At 37.5% G+C, this 17,330-nt stretch overlaps 1 protein-coding gene across 2 annotated transcripts in view; it reads left to right on the forward strand.

The window, feature by feature from the left end:
- The first annotated feature begins 928 nt into the window (after nucleotides 1-928).
- MYOM2 (myomesin 2) overlaps nucleotides 929-17,330 on the forward strand; it is a 74,407-nt gene continuing 58,005 nt past the window's right edge. Inside the window, exons 1-6 of one of the 2 annotated variants that reach the window (XM_042890678.1) lie at nucleotides 929-1,248; nucleotides 8,973-9,106; nucleotides 10,172-10,291; nucleotides 12,754-12,892; nucleotides 13,093-13,250; nucleotides 14,105-14,197. In XM_042890678.1, coding sequence (XP_042746612.1) covers nucleotides 9,000-9,106; nucleotides 10,172-10,291; nucleotides 12,754-12,892; nucleotides 13,093-13,250; nucleotides 14,105-14,197 — 617 coding nt within the window. In that variant the 5' untranslated portion in view covers nucleotides 929-1,248; nucleotides 8,973-8,999. The remainder of the gene's footprint in view (nucleotides 1,249-8,972; nucleotides 9,107-10,171; nucleotides 10,292-12,753; nucleotides 12,893-13,092; nucleotides 13,251-14,104; nucleotides 14,198-17,330) is intronic. The other variant, XM_042890684.1, reaches the window with a different exon arrangement.

Below are 17,330 nucleotides of genomic sequence, written 5' to 3' on the forward strand. Positions count from 1 at the left end.
TGTGCTGCAGTTTTGGTGACTAGACTCACTCTTTGTGTCATTACCAGCCACGTTACAAGGTGCCATTAGGTGTGCCATATATTCCCAGAAACATTGTCCTTATTTCCAGGCGGAATAACAGGAATGTGATTGTTTCTTTACACTTGTCACAAAGCCTTGTTAAGGACCTGTTCCCTTCCTTTCCCGTCACTCACGCCATATGACAAATCTCTACAGGATTGCTCACCAGTGGAGTAGAGTACTATCACTGAGCCCATGCTCATCAGCTCAAGCAAGCACTGCTGTGCCATCGCATCTGGCAGTGTCTGAGCCACCGCAGCAGTGCTGTGTGCTGCCAGCATCCATGCTTCTGCCCTAGATCTACCAGATGAAAATCTGGGAACCCTACAGGCTTTGAATATCCATTTTAGTTGGTAGTAATCAGGGATCCTCAGAGTCTCACAGAACTGTGTGCTTTGGGTTGTTTTCTTTTTTCTTCTTTTTTTTTTTTTTCTTTTTTTCTTTCTTTCTTTCTTTCTTCCCCTCCCTCCCCCCAACGCACATTGATATATACCTCTATGCATATTAATTCCTCTTATGTTACCTATGTGAGGCAGAGAAATCTCTCTTAGGTTGACCAGTGACATTATAGAGATGGAAACAGTGAGTAGGAATTGAACTCTCTTTACACCCATGTCAATAGGCTTTTTATATAGTTGCTGTGTCTTAATATATTGCAGTCATGTTCTCCAAAATCCACGGAGCTCTTAAGCAGGCAAGAGAGAGGCTCATTTTACAGCCTGAGGCATCAAGGGGATCTCATGTCTCTACTTATAAGATTCTGGGGTTTATGGCTCCTCACTGATCTTCTAAGTTACTGATTATTTTAAATCCACAACCACTTCTAAATAAAACGTTAAAACTGTTTTCTCACAATAAACTGTTTGCCATGTGCTTGGTGTCGCACTTTTAACAGAAACTGTTTTATTTAGAAGTGAGGTCTGTCTTTTATGAGAATACAGCTTAAACTGCATATGTGTTAGGGCTTTTCTCTCATCCTTATATCACACCCTTACTGCCTATTAGGCTGACCTCAGTTTTGGGAGAATTACTTGGTTAGTTCTAAATATAGCATTGTATCTGCCCTTAAATGGGAGCGAAGGGGCAGTAGCCTTTAGAGAGGGGAATTATTTTTGTTTTCCTCAGCCAGAGTCCACTAAGCTGGGAAAGGCTGATCTTCTCTGCTCTGCAATTTTTCTGTATCCCTTGGTAAGTCCATTCTTCATCTAACTTACTCTTGTTCAGAAGAAAGGGGAGTGATTATGGGGAAAGTGTTGCATGTCGAGTGCCTTTCTGTTCACAATAAATAACTTTCCATGCTTGGGGAAAAGCAGCAATAAACAGGACATTGATAAAATTATAAAAAAAAACAAACAAAAAAGAAAAGCAGAATTGTTTCATTCTGTACATAGCCAGTTGATTTTATTGTGTACTGTGTGCTTTGTTTTACTTTTTTCTTTTCTTTCTTTCTTGCTTGCTTGCTTTCTTGCTTTCTTTCTCTCTCTCTTTCTCTCTTTCTCCCTTTCTTCCTTTTTTCCTTTCCTTCTTTCCTTCTTTCTTTCCTGAATATAAAGAATTATGTTGTACCAATATATATTTCTATTGGTATATGTGCATTCACACTTGCATGTGTATTGATGGCGCACTTTTTTTTTTTTTTTTTTTTTTTTTTTTTTTGTGGGTTTATGCTGTATGAAGAGATAAAGCATGAGTTTTATGGTGGATATACTCAACAAATAAACATGGAATTCATCCTGTACTAACTGGCAAAACTATTTGGCATGCTGAATAATGAAAAGTAGCTGAGACAGAAAGTTTTACTTTTATTTTTACTCTACCATACTTTTAAATGCATCTTCAGAAGATGCATTCTTAGTGCCTGTATTGCTTTAGGCTACGTGATTGTTCTGTGCCACATGAAAATTCCAGGCAAATTCCACTGATAGCGTCTGGGGAAATCACGTTCATGCTCTTGAAACTTTGCCTGTGGGATGATAATACCTGTGAGCCAATGAAAGCGTCATAATTAAAGATAATAAAGCTTGGGATTATGGGAAATGGCTGACTTTCATCATCTCACTGTCTCACATTCCTTGCTGTCCAGCTGGAGGGATTTACTACACTTGCCAAGCAAATGGAAATCTTAAAACTGTACTGGAACTTGTTGCAACTCCTTAAATATTTGGAGTGCTGGGATGGCAAAGTTTCAGGTCAACATGGCCAAATGCAGCCTCATTTAATTTCCAGTGAAATAATAACATAAGAAATCTTCTACTTAAATAGAATAGAATATATACTGCTTGGCTTATAGCAGTGATAAGGCAAAATATGTTAGATTGTGGCGGTGAGTTGTGCGTATGTCCTCCCTTCCATCACAAGATTGTGGAAAAGCCAAAATTATAGATTAAACTTTCAAGAGTGCAAGAACCAATGCTCCCCACATGGCAGTGACCTCACTAGAGGGGCGGGTAGCTGGGGGGGGCAGAGCTATGGCCCTGCCTCCTGTCTGCACACTGCAGAGTATAGCTGGTGCTGAACTCTACCAAGGGTTATAGCTGTGACCATGTTATACTGTAAATTGCCTTCACGCTTGCTGTGATGGTTGAAGGTAAAACATACCAATAAGTCTTCGCAAACAAGACCACTTGATACAGTGAGATGTTAAATGTCTACTCATTCAAAATGTGAACTTATTAACAGAAGACAGATACATCTATGATGGCCAGTATCATCAGATACTTGAAAATGTTGCTTTGTTGGATGTTCAGATGCCTAGAAGCTGGTCAGAGAGTCCTTTTTTTTTAGGCTTAAAGAGGAAAGTGATGCATGTATTTCTCAAAATGATTTTAACCAGATCAAACATCTTGTCCACAAGATTTCTGTTTAAAACCAATTTGCAAAACTGGCAAACTCTATTCCCAGACAGCTGAGATGTGATCAGTAAAATACGAGACCAGCTGTAATGTAGCTAAAAACAAGACAAGAAAGAAAAAAAGACAAAGAATCTTGAAGCTTGATGACTAATGTCTGGAGTTCCATATGGTTTAAACATTGTGAATTCCATATGCTTTTTTAATTTCAGAAACATTTATATTCTGTTGCCAAAAAAGTTGAAGCTGATTTCTTATTATGCAGAAGGAAAAAAATTCAATGGGAAAGACAAGTGTCTTAAACTAACAGTAGATTGTGTGGTTTTTTGCTTTTTTTTTTCTATTTATCCTCTTTCATACACAAAATATAATTTTTTTGTATAAGATCTAAATACAGACACACACAGAGATAAAAACTGAAGAAAAATATTAACATTTTAGAAGTTTATTATTAAAATGGAGATGTTATCAGACCCTGTACATGCCATTCTGTTATAGGCTACAGCGTCTATGAGTGGCACAATGATTCATGCTATCTTTACCAGATTTTCACCAAAGTGAAGTTTCCTGAGGGAAAATGTTCTTACGTATCTGATGTAATTTCTATGGAATTGATTAAGCCATCTGGAAAAAACTACATGTTTCCTGAGGCAGTATGGTAATTTTGTAAGAAGGATATTAGAAGCAAATGATGTCTACATATATTTTTTTTCCCTTCCCCTTCCCCTTCCCCTTCCCCTTCCCCTTCCCCTTCCCCTTCCCCTTCCCCTTCCCCTTCCCCTTCCCCTTCCCCTTCCCCTTCCCCTTTCCTTTCCCCCTTCCCCTTCCCCTTTCCTTTCCCCCTTCCTTTCCCTTTCCCTCCCCTCCCCCTTTCTCTCTGTCTCTCTTACAGGTAAGTAATAAGGAATTAATTGTATTTGATCAGCTAAATATAACAAATTTTAATGTACAAGAGAAGTATGAGTTAGAAAACCAGGGCTTCTGAAAAACTTATATTGTGTAAGTAAAAAGAGCTACAGATTTTCAGAGGGAGCAATTCCATGAGGAAATCAGGATGAAACTTTGATTCAGTGCAAAAGTTCAAAGTTATTTAAGAATGATGATGCCAAGGAGGCTCATGGATTTATGCACATAGGAGCAGGATGTACTGATCTTACAGCCAGAATGAGAAAGATAGGCTATGTGTACCAAGATAGGCAGACAAGAACCTGAGAATCCTTTTTGGCACTTCTGCAGATGGGCAAGGACAGAGATGAGCAAAGGAAGTGCACGTTGCATGGTATGGCATTGACAAGTCAGGCAGTGAGAGTACATACTGTATAGTGCATCTCTCATGACATGATCCTCCTAAGTCTGAGAATGCAAATCTCAGTCTGTCTGTGGTGAGCAAAACCATGTTCTCTTTCCCATGATATCTGTCAATCCCACTCATAAATTTATTTGGTTGTGAGCCTGCTCTCTGAGGTTAGGTAAACAATCATGCTAGAATTTACTGCCTATCCTTTAAATCTTAAATTAACTCACTTATCAAACAAACAATGTCTCCATATCAGACGCTTGGCTTCCTGCTCCCAAATGTGGCCCCTTGTCACATGGCCATAGATTATTGCTTTCTATTCAGATCAGTATTACTATTGCATGAAGCTATGCATATCTTGGCCTGGGAATTCTTCTATCTATTCCTGAGTTTTCTCTTTTATTCACATATATAAATTGTTATACAGGTGCTACCAAATGTGAGGAAATATGTATTTGTGTAAACTGATCTGAACAATCTAACTCACTCACATTTTATATCATTAATTCTCATGGGCATTTTGGTTGATGTAATATTTTTGTTTGTGTTTGATAGCCCTCTGAGTGCTTTATATAGCACACAGATCCTGCTGATATCAGAACCATCATTTAGAGTCAGAGAGATAAATAAGTGTAGGAAATAAAAATGCAGGAATAAAAAGGTACTATGCACTGCCAAAAGAATGAAGGTCAGATAAGAAACTAAACACCTTGACCTGTAACTCCAGATCTTTTTCTTGAAATCCAGGGAAGTTAACTGGATCTCTATGGATAAATTTCAAGAGCTGTTTCATGACCAGTTCCCTCTAAATCTTGCAGTCACATATCAGTAGAACTTCATGAATAAAACTAATACTATTAATTTTTTACAATTGTTCAAACAGTTAATTTGTCTTTCTCTTGGCCCATTTATGTAATTTTTTTTGCTGATTTCTCAGTTTCCCACTGGAAAATGTACGTTTTTTTCTTTGATGCCTCTATCAGATCATTTTCTGCATCTTGCTATTGGGTTAGTTCCACTGTTTGGCACACCAGTATAATCAGGGCTCCATTAGTAATAAAATCCTGATTTACCTAAGTCAATAAATTCATTGTGGCTAAGTTGTCACTTGTGCATCATGTTAACTAACTCTGTTTCTGTTGACTAAATATTAATATATATTTCAAATACCTTGTATAAATGTATATCAGCAATAAACTGGAAAAAAAGCCAACATCTTATTCCTAGGAAGACAGTAGAAACTTCCCTTATCCTAAACTGAAGATACCCTATGGGTTCTGTAGACTCTGCTAAAGCCGTTTTTACAGTAGGTCTGCAATTTTGTTCTTCAGATTGTCATCTTTGCAGGACTACTAAGTATTAAATACATACTCCGCAAGCATCATTGTAATTAACTGGTGATTATTATTGCGTTTGGAACTGTTGCCAGGCAGCTCCCCTCTGTGTTAACAGAAGGTACAATGAGTCTGGCTGCTAACAAGCTCTGCTAATTGCTTGCATGTAGGCTGGGAGCAAAGGGCTATGCCTGCTTCCGTTCTATAGATGCTTAAGTAAATGTGAAGAGTATCTGAACTGAAATTTTGAGATTTGTGTGCTGATTAACAGAAAAAGACATGCTAGTTAAAATGTAGGTTTTACACTTAGTGGAAAAAGTGGAACTGTAAATGGCAAAGATGTTTGTTCCTATCTCAGAAATGAAAATAACCTAGGCTGTGATCCATCCAGGCACCTGGGAATTACTGTGCAGCCCTTGTACACAAATCAGATCTCAGGGGGAGTTATACACATAGCATACACATAGCAACGCATAAGTTGCATGTTGATAAATTCATAGAATTGTTTAATGGGGCCACATGTAAACATGAGTAGCCCTTCACAGCTGAGTCAGCTGAATCTATGGGTTTGCCATTTGCAGCTTCATTTAAGTGAAAGGGCTAATTAAAAATAGAACAGATGGAACATTATACTATTAACTATTTGGTTAACATACAAACTTTTGAGAAAGACAAATATATATGCATAATAGTCACACGGTTAAACAACTGGAAGAAAATCAGTATTTGATCACTGCAGGCATCATGTCATGTACTGATATGAAAAGTAGGAGAAGCAAGGCTGCTAATCTGTCTGTATAACTGTGTTTATGTAGCTAAGACAATGTGTTACTCCTATAATGAGTTAATAGATTCAAGTCAGCTCAGCACTGCATGAGGGCACATAACCAAATCTGCATTTCTGCAAGCTGTTGCACCATGGTGTACTGACTTGAATGGTGTTAACTTTTTTATTTCTCTAGAACTGTTATAATACATTTCTTTAATGTCTCTTATTAATGCTGTAAACCTGCTTTATTTTTGTCTCACAGCATATGGTATTTTGCCTAAAGCTCTCATTCCTGCATGTGTGACTAGTAACTTTCATATCTCTTTAAAAAAGGAATGAAAAGGGAATGAAGGCTAGAGACTATGCAGAAGGTGCAGCTGTCAGGTGCTAAAATATAAAACATATAAAACATTGTGTGATTAAATATTATGGCTTTTTTTTAATTAAGATCTTTCTACTATTAAATGTAACTACTAAATACACCTAAATATACCTGCAGAGATTTTACTTTGAAAAGTAAGACTAGCTGGTGTGAGAATGTCATGACTTGGGAGAGTCTGATTCAGCTTTTGAATACCTGAAACTAACACTCAGATGCAGCTAGAATTTATAGTATCATATGCTGGAAATTGGGTATTTGTAGGTGCTTTACCAGAGTTTAAGATTCAGTTTCTTAGCCTTTTAAGCATGTCTGTTTGCTTGTTCGCTTTCAGTTAATTTGGATTTAATTTTGTAGGGTTCAGGCAAATTGCTAAACACAAACACAAAGAGGAGGGACATATTAAACTGAGTTGCAATTTTTCAGTGAATCGTCTTTTCTTCTTCCTAAAAGTCTAATGTGTCCTGTAAGAGATCTAGCTTTGATTTTTTCAAGAACAACAAAATGTATGAAGTAGTTTCTTCTGCATACATGATCTGGCTAACAGTACAGTTAGGAAAATCTTTAAAAGCTCCCACTAAAAATGCATGCAAAATTCTTCATTATATCTGTGATTTTCAACAATTTTATAATTGCTTACCTATTCTTAAATAGGAATTTTTTTTTTTTTTTTAAACATGAGATAATATTAAAAATGCAGGTACATGACAGAAAACATCACTGCTTTCAGAATAAGTATTTAAAAGCTTATTTTCAGTAAATGGATTGCACGTGCTTTTTCCACAATACAATTATTAATTAAGTAAAATAAAGTTATTGAAAATTGAAAGTTGAGAATGATGTGTGACTAAGATTATTTAGTTTTGAATTTCATTTTAACAGAAATATCTGTTTTCCAGAAAGAGTCATTCCTCTGATTTTGATGTGTGTATTAATTTTTCTCCCCAAAGCACAGGTATCTGGTAGTAATTAGAAATCAATTAAAATTGGTCATTACTAGTGTCTTTGAAATTAATTAATGGGAATTCCCATTGTACCTATAGGAGCAGGGCCTGTGTGCCCTAGGATAACAGGGAAGGCCCAGGAAGGTTGGGCAGGGACAAGTAGGTCCATGACTACCATGGGGCCTTGAAATCTCTCAGTGTGGCCCCTGGTTGACCTAGTGGTGTTTCACATCCCAGAGTGTGTCCCAGGCCATGCCAGAACTGCTGGCCAAAAAACTGCATAGGAGTGTAAATAACTGGGGCATTCTCCTATCCTGGAAGAAGGAAATCAGATGTTCTCTCAGGAATTTGCCTAACTTCAGGCTTTGGCACAGCTACTTTATAGACTTTATATAGGGAAATTGCTTATATTGTTACTAAAGAGCAGCCATCTCTTGGAGAAAGTGTCTGATTTGTTCGCCTGCTGTTGTCCCTCAAAGCCACTTAGACCAAGTAGCCCAGGAGCACAGAGCCTACATCCAACTGAGAATACGAGTAGGACTTACAGTTGCATAGGCTGACACCTTCTCAGGATATAGCCAGTAGCATTCCACACTTTTGCAAAAAGTTTTCATCATTTTCCTAATGAGCATAAAAAAGATGCGGATACTTTTGTCTGCTTTTAACAGCTTAACTGGGAATTCGGTAAATGCCGACACAGTATGCTTGCCAACCACATGCTTTTGGGAGCTCCCTGAACCTTCTATCATGATCAAACTCTGCAAATGTTTTGGAGGCATTCTGCAGGACAACTAGAATGACTGGTCTACAGAAAGAAAAAAAAGAAACACATGAGAAAAAACAGCATGAGCCAGCTTTTTTTGGTTTATATAGGAGAGCTGATAGGAGATGTGAATGCAGTGTTGGAATCTTCAACATGCTGATGCAGAGTGGATTAATACGATCTATTTTGTGTTGTCATGGTGAACTGGGCTAGAAATGGTGAGTGTAAATTGCAGGAAGGGATAAAGCAAAATATTTGAAAAGTGGAGAGATGAAATAGCTCGAAAAGGTCCCAAAAGCTGTCAGATTTCTGTCCCTGGAAACTTCTAAGGAGGTATTAAACGACATCTGGAAAGAAGAGAAAAATCATTCATCAAGATCTTCTTGCTCTATTATCTATGATTTTGTGGCTTATTTTGTGGCTAATAAACAGCCCGATGTGCCCATGTATATAACTGACGGCTCTGTTTGCGACAAAGTGATGGAATTTTGTACATCTGTGCTTGTACATATGTATATGTATGTAAAAATATCAAACAAGTATCTGAAACATATGGCTAACTGTGATTTCATTGCAGGAATTGCTGGTTGTAACAAACTGAAGTATGTCATCAGTAGCAGTGCCATTTTACCAGAAAAGACACAAACACTTTGATCAGTCCTATCGCAACATTCAGACAAGATATGTACTTGAAGAATATGCAGCAAGAAAGTGAGTACCATGTATTTCTCATGTATCGCATACAGATGTTTCTATACTGGATAATCAGTCAGTTCTTCGAATGCAGATATTTGTATTCTCCTCTCCCTTGCTGGTGATTTATTCAGAATGGTACTTTTTGCAATTCCTTCCATAGAGATGCTTCTTGTCTGTCATCTTCCACCAGCATAGCTAGACTATCTAGTTAGGTAGCAACCCATCTACACAGGCTTTTTATCTGAGGTTTCATCCTTTTTACTGCCTCCAAATTGGAAATTCCATTTTTTAAGCTCTGATCGAATCTCACTTTGTCTTAAGTAAAATTGCACTGAAATAAATTGTAAATAATAGAAGCAGGTTTTTTATCCATTCTTCCATACAACATGAGAAGAATATTAATTCTCCCGAAATTGGCTATTCCTAATTATGTTTTTTTTTGTCATTCAAATTATTTCTTTCTTAAAAAATCAACTAAGCAACAAAACAGTTTCAATTCCTCTCATGAAGTCTCTGAGTTTTAGTTTTAAAGCCTGGAACATTGAATCTGGGTTGCTTAGGAATTACTGTCCTCTCTCTTGAGTAATTAAGATGCCTAGCTAACTGTCCAGCTTCTGCAGATTCCCTTATGAAAGAGGGTTTTTATGAGGAAGATTATGTGAAGTGTAGAAAGGCAAGAATATTTAGAAATATGCAGTATTATAGGGATTCTGTGTGCACTGATTATTAGACAAGCTGGTTCCCTTGTGATTCATTTAGCAGTGCTACCACAGCACTTAAAGGACTGAATATGGACTATAGACTATTTAATAGAATCAAATGAAATAAAGTGTCTAATGACCTCAAGTGATTAATGATGGGCATTAAGCCTCTGAAGGTCGACTGGGAATCAGAACATCCTAGTAGCACTGCAGTTAGTAAGGAATGCAAAGTAGCATCTTTACCAAACTATGCTCGATTACAGAATTTAGCTTGCTTAAAGTAATTTGTTTGACTTTTATGAATGCATTTTTTTCCCAGAACTGTTGGGGTATTACAGTTTTGGCTTTTTTTTTTTTTTTTTTTTAAATATATTTGAAGGGCTGCTTCTAGGCAGGCTGCTCACTATGAATCAATTGGCCTGGGAAAAACAACATGCAGACTCTGTGCCAGGAGGGCACGCAGCTTGGCTCATGAAGCAATGCAAGAATCCAGAAAAAGGTAAAGCTGTGTCCCACCTGACCTGTGTAGTGGCTCTGGTTCCATTCAGTGTCTCTTTTTTGCCAGGGCTCTCTTCAAAGTCAGCAAGACTGGAGTCTTCTCTGTCACTGTTCAACACTAATCTATTTTGGCTAGAATACTAAATCACCAAGTATCATTTTCATTCTCATATTTCAAACCAGAGTTGTTCCCCTTAATCCCCAGCATGGTCCTTGCAAATAGCTTTAAACTCAATACAAATTAGAATCTGCTCAGGATCCAAAACATTTTCAAACAGATCTACTGCACTATTCCTACATTTCTGGTTTGGATCAGTTTGAACATTTTGAATTCTTTCCTTAATATCAAGATGGCTTTTTGTCATGTCTCAATTACAGCCTTGGTATGAAGTCTTAGAATAAATGTGCTGGCAGCAATGCTCCAATTAGAGAATTTGACTGTTTCTGCTCTGACATGCTTTACAGTGACTGTAACAAATATATAGACAGTATAAGATACAAGAATTAATTCTGCCTTATCTGTAGAAAATTTGTTGAGAATATCATACACATATTTAGGGTTCTTGAACTTTTTTTTGAAAGATACATCCTAGGAGTAGAATGTTCCAGGGGAATAAAACTCATTAGCATAATACAACTTATCTTTTAAAAAACATCTTAAATTTTATTAATATTAAATTATACATGGCAAAACAAGGCTGGTGTTCACAATACACTGAAGTGAAAAAAAACAGATACTTAAAAAATAGCAGTGAAAACAATATCTTGATCTACTTGTTCACTGAAGATCATGCAAGTCGTCTTCTTTGCTTCACTGCATCTTGGGTTATACTTTAAGAGTCTGTAATTATAGCCGTGTTAGAAATTGCTGATAGCTCCTTGCTTTTGTGCTGTTGTCAAGGCCAAGTAATGTAGGCTGCTTACAGAATCATCATGAATGAAGAGGCGTGAGTTAGCTCCTCCTGAAAATGTTGAGGTTTTTATAAGAATTCTGAAAAATCTATGGAGTCAGTTCTTCCTCAGTTTCCCCAGGTGGCTCACTAACCCTTTTAAAACCAACAAATTTCTCAAGAGAGTCTTTTACTAGCAGTTTCTGTAGCATGTCATCCTTGCGCCTGTCCAAGGATAACTTTGGTGTATGCAGCAGTTCATCACATCTTTGTGAACTCCTTGGTCTATATCTGTCAGGTGAGGACATTTGATGCAACCCTTGGATCTAGAAGTGATTCTCAGGTGCTAGAGCCAGGGACACACTAGAAACATGACACAACTTTTATCATAATATGACGTAGGCATAGAACCTGCCTTCACTACTCTGCCTTATTGCATCCATGGGAAGGAAAGTTAAAGCCAGAGTGAAGCCAATCATGTTATTGATCTTGAATAAGGCTGTGGAGTGTCAGGACAGTATGACCATGCCTGCTTCCAAGAAATATGAAGCTATGGCACAACATATATGGGGGAAAGACAGTGTAAGAATCACAGAATTGTGAGGGTTGGCAGGAACCTCAAGAGATCATCAAATTCAACTCCCCTCCTAAAGTAGGTTACAAAGATAGGTGTCCAGATGGGTCTTGAATATCTCCATACAAAAAGACTCCACAACCTCTCTGGGCAACGTGTTCCAGTGCACCGTCTCCCTTACTGTAAAAAAGTTCTTCTGCATGTTAGTATGAAACTTCCTATGTTCAAGTTTTAGACCATTATTCCTTGCCCTATCACTATGCACCTCCACGAAGAGCCTGGCTTCATCCATTTGCCACCTACTTCCCTTTAGATATTTATAAATATTAATTAGATCCTCTCTCAGTCTTACTGAGGCTGAACAGACCCAGGTTACTCAGCCTTTCCTTGTACTGGAAATCATCTATCATCTTTTTATCATCATCATTTATCATTTTTGTGAGCATACACAGGGCTCCTTCTAGAAGATCCCTGTCTTTTTTGATCTGGGTAGCCCTATGCTGGACTCAGTAGTCTATATGTGGCCCCACCAGGGCAGAGTAGAGGGGGGGAATCACCTCCCTTGACCTGCTGGCCACACTCTTTTTAATGCACTCCATGACACCATTGGCCTTCTTGGCCACAGGGCACACAGCTGGCTCTTGGCCAACCTGTTGTCCACCAGAACACCCAGGTCCTTCTCCACAGAGCTCCTCTCCAGCAGGTCAGTCCGTAACCTGTAGAGATGCATGTGGTTATTCCTTTACAGGTGCAAGTCTCTGCACTTGCTCGCATTAAACCTCATTCAGGTTCCTCTCTGCTCAACTATTCAGTCTATGCCATAGTCATATGCACCTCACAAGCTCACTAGGATAAACTCATAGACTGGTAGACTAATTCCTAAAATAAGTTTTCCATCCTGATGTGGTTTCAAAGCCCTTAGATGCCTAATGTGTGTAACTAATAATCTTAAAGCTTTATATTGATCGTTCTTATCTGACATTTTTTCTTGTTCTACAGGACTCATGAACAAAAGTCTCATGCTAGTGATGAAAAAAGGATCAAATTTGCCAGTGAGTTGTCATCTTTGGAAAGAGAGATTCACATGGCCAGGCACCATGCTAGGGAACAACTGGATAGACTTGCTATACAAAGAATGGTACAGTACTGAATATTTTTTTGTCCCTATCCAAGTACAATTGTAAGATATACTAAAAATTAGGTGTATGTTTCAAATATTAGTAATGACTTAACATTTTTTGATATTGTGAATTTGAGATTAATCTTCTAGTCTATTTGAATCTAGTGCTAAATGCTTCCTTTCTTTTCCTACTTCTATTGGTTTCCTTTGTCTAACAGGTAGAAGAAAATATGGCTCTGGAAAGACATGCTTTTGAGGAAAAAATAAGTCGAGCTCCTGAAATCCTAGTGCGCCTGAGATCTCACACTGTCTGGGAAAAGATGTCTGTGCGTCTTTGCTTCACTGTACAAGGATTTCCCTCCCCTGTTGTTCAGTGGTAAGAAATTGGCCTTATCCAGGCCTCTAAAAATGTTGTTTAGCTTTTCCCATTGGGAATTTATGGTGTTAGTGATAAACTTCACACACATAATGGCTATTTTAAAACACTTCGTAATCCTCATGTATGGGCTTTATCCTGGTACTTGACACTGCAGTGGGAAGAGTGGGTGGAAAGCTTGCTGAATGGCCATGCGCAGTGCGAATTGCAGCAAAATTGAGCATTTCAGAAGGCAGATTGTGGAAAGCATTCCAGTCTTTTTGGACATTCATTTCCCTGAAGATGAAGTAGAAAATGGCACAATATGCAAAGTTCACAAACTAGGCCCAGGTTAACTTGCACAGCACTATTGTTGTCATAGGCAATTGCCACAGACTGAGTGTTTGCTTTGTGTCAGCCCCTCTTGAGGTGGACATTAATGTAGAGACCCTGAAGCTGCCCTCCTGTCTAGATATGTTCTGTCTGGTATATGGAAGAGCTACAGACTGAACTGTGAATATCTTACCCAATTGCTATTTCCCTTTTGTGAGCTGAAGTGCTCTACTCTGATCAAAGTTTGCTTCCCATCTTGTGTCAGGGCTAGTGGACTGGAAAGTTCAAGTAACATCCTGTCTTTCTCTACTGCCATGTCTTGTAGTCTGGGTACATTCCTTTCCACTATCTACTGCAGCAATGGTCCTCCTTCACCTTTGTGGCCTGAATTGTATTTATTCACATAATATTGGAAAATACAGTTAGAGAAAATGTATAGAGTTCTCAGATTATAAAAAATGATTCCTGAATGTAAAAAACAGCCAAATCATTGCAATGAATAGAAGCTGCTATTAATTCATTCATTTTTTCTTGATTGTCAGGTACAAAAATGAGGAACTGATTACGCCAGCAAGTGATCCAGCAAAGTACACTGTTGAAAACAAATATGGAGTACATGTATTGCATATAAACAGGTACAGTAGATTTTTATACTCTATTCAAATTCATCACATTTCTCTCAAATTTAGGCTAGACGTGGTTCACTAAATAGCTGGATACTATGTCATGAAAATGAGTTGAAAATGAAAAAGTAGATATTTCTATTATTTAGCTTTGACAGTCTATAAAACGTAAAGCAGATGTAAGTGGCTGAACGAAGTAGTTATTTTTTTTGTTATAATTTTGTTTTCTTGGCAATCAAAGTAGAAAAATGTGTATTTTATGTTCTTTTCATGACAAAGCTCTTTAAGTTACCTAGAAATTCTGCTGGCCATGGCAAAGATACACAATTATTGGTTTTTGTTTTATTATATGGCGGGTTCTATTTCCTTTTGATCTCCATTTATTTGTTCTCTGAGAACTAAGGAAGTGTTAACTTAGAAAGAAAAATCTAATTTAATTTATTGTTTTTCAAAATGATGTTAATCTTGAAATATAGAAAATGCCTGTATAGAACATCTTCCTAAAACTAACACTCATACCAGGCTGTCCTAAACAGCTGAAATGTTGCCTGTTGCCTATGGCTCAGTACGAATTCTTTTTATAAAATATAAAATGCCAGAGTAAAATGAGGATATAACAGCAGTATTCAAAAAAGAAAATGAATATCTAGAGAAGAGGCACAAAAAAGACCTTTGCTTTTAAACTTCTCCAGACATGATTATCAGCTGTGGTCAAACAGCTGGAATATTTGTAGCTAGTCCTTATCTAATCAAATGTTTCATCTTCTACTCTGTCTGTCTACCTGTCAGCAGTGGAAGAGACCCTGAACTTGTGAGAAAGCGGAGCAGAGAAAATAACTGCATAATTCTTTCTATTTTTGGGAAGGAATGCTTGTCTTTGTTTCTGAAATGAAGTCCAACTGGACTTTTCAACTTTCTGTAGCTCAGGACAGGAGAAGCATATCCCTGTATAGAAGTTCTCAGCCATTACCACTCTGTTATTGCTCATAAGAGATTTCTAAAGGAGTAGTAGTACTTGTAAGTACCTATAAGATACTCACAGCCTTCAACCCCAGGACATGAGTAATTTCCTGGCTGCTCTCTGTATCTATGAGATGTCTCATCACAGCTAGTTCTATCTCACTAGCATTACTTTTGGAGGTGAGGTTAAAAGAGAAAAACAGGTTGCTCTATTGCAACCCTCTCCCTTGCAGCAGATGAAAATGAAAAATGCTCTCCTCTTTCTGGATCTGTGTGGCAATGAGTGATAGATAAAATATGGGTAACTTAATGCAAGTAAATGATTGTACTTGTGTTTATCTTGCTTAGCGTTAATAAGCTGCTGCTTGGTGAGTCCCGACATTCAATATGTAGCACAGTTTTCTTTTCTGACTTTTAGAGTGTAAATTGCTTTTTGAGGAATCGAGAATCAGTGAGGATAGTGCTTTTAGAGCATCTGTAGCCATCATATCAGAGGTATCTTATAATCCCCTGGTACCTTTTTGTCTTCTGTTACTGGTTATCAGTCATGTAGACAACATTCACAGCCACCTTTGGGATTGTTCAGATAGAGTTGTACTTATTCAGACATACCTTAGAGTCATTCACTGGCAAACACTTAAGAGTCCACCCCCACTCATCATCATCCACTGTTTACCAGGCACAGATCTGTGTGTATTCATATGTGGTCACTCATGCTCAGTTAAGCTGCCCTCTTCAACTACTGTTGCTCTGTTCCTTTTCTGTTCTGTCTGGTAGCATGGTCTTTATGCTAGCTAAGGTCACCTAGGTGCTCTCTGACAGATCTCCCTTCTCCACTTAAAAGACTATTGGGGGATTATTATTATAGACCCAAAGCTATGATTTATTTACCATAGACTTTACACAGTTCATCAACATAAAAAAAGGTCTAAGTTTAAATAGAATTTTTAATTACTGATTTATTTGATTTCAAAACTTGACCATTAATTTCTTAGTGCTTCCCAGTAGTTGGAAAATCAACCTGTGGGAAATGAAAGAATGTTTTGATAGTTTTTCTATTGCTTTTATTATATGTACTAGTATTTGACAAATTATATGTATTTGGTTAAAATATGTATTACTAAAGTTTTAAGTAAAAACATTTATCAGTTCACTTTGGATCTTCCATAAATATCTGTATGCATGCATATTTGTAGCACTATTTTTTTCCTAGAAGTAGAACAGTTTGGATTTTCCACCTATCCACTGCTGTGCTCTTCTCAGCTGTTCATACCAAAGTGCTGAGCTGCATATCATCTGATCCACAGCCACTCAGAACTGCCTTGGAATTTCTTGGCTACCTTTTTAGTGCTTCAGGGAAGCTCAGGGAGTGAACTTTTCCTTCTGATGCAAGTGTGATATTTATTCCTACGAGTATTCCTTGATCCCAGTGGAAAAATTCTTGAGGCGCCAGAACCAGGACGTCACCTTGTCAACTTAAAACAGTAACTGGACACAATTTCATCCCTTGTATTTGCTGTCTTTGAGGGCCCATGTCTATAGAAGATCATTTTCATTTCTCAGTCTCCTATTTTCATGATGCCTTGTGCTCAGTTTACCATATTTTCTACATTCATTAAGCACTATAATTACCATATAGTTCCCCTCTCTTGCTCATTATAACCTTTCTCAATTCAGAGTCTGAGCTCAAGATTTCCCTTATGCAGTAAAGAAGGGGGATATGGAGCTTTCATGATAAGTTTTGAACTTCTCACAGTTATAGGGCTTGTTTAATATTTATTTCTTTATTCCATTTAATTTAACTACAGATAGTCAGATGATACAATAAAATATTTCTCTATCAGAGGTAGAAAAGATTAGTACACTCTGTTTCTCTATTGCATGGCTGAAAATATTTTACATGTTAGTGTCTATCTCAGTACTTTAAATTTTGGATTAAATTAAAACATTTTGGATTTCTTAGTTGATGCTATTTGTTTAGCCACAGGTTTTTGTTCTATTCTCTAGTGTTTTTTTTTTTTTTTTTTATTTCTTATGATGCATGGACTAGTTCTTTCACTGATATGAAAGTCAAAGTGCTTCTCCAATGAATCACTTGGCTTTACACAACCATGAAGGGCTATACTATGTATTCTGATATGGTGACTGGAGTATAGAGCGGACAGTAGCATGCTCCCAGTATTCC

The sequence above is a fragment of the Lagopus leucura genome, unplaced genomic scaffold, assembly GCF_019238085.1.
Source record: "Lagopus leucura isolate 7727_CA_CO unplaced genomic scaffold, USGS_WTPT01 Super-Scaffold_73, whole genome shotgun sequence".
NCBI lineage: Eukaryota > Metazoa > Chordata > Aves > Galliformes > Phasianidae > Lagopus > Lagopus leucura.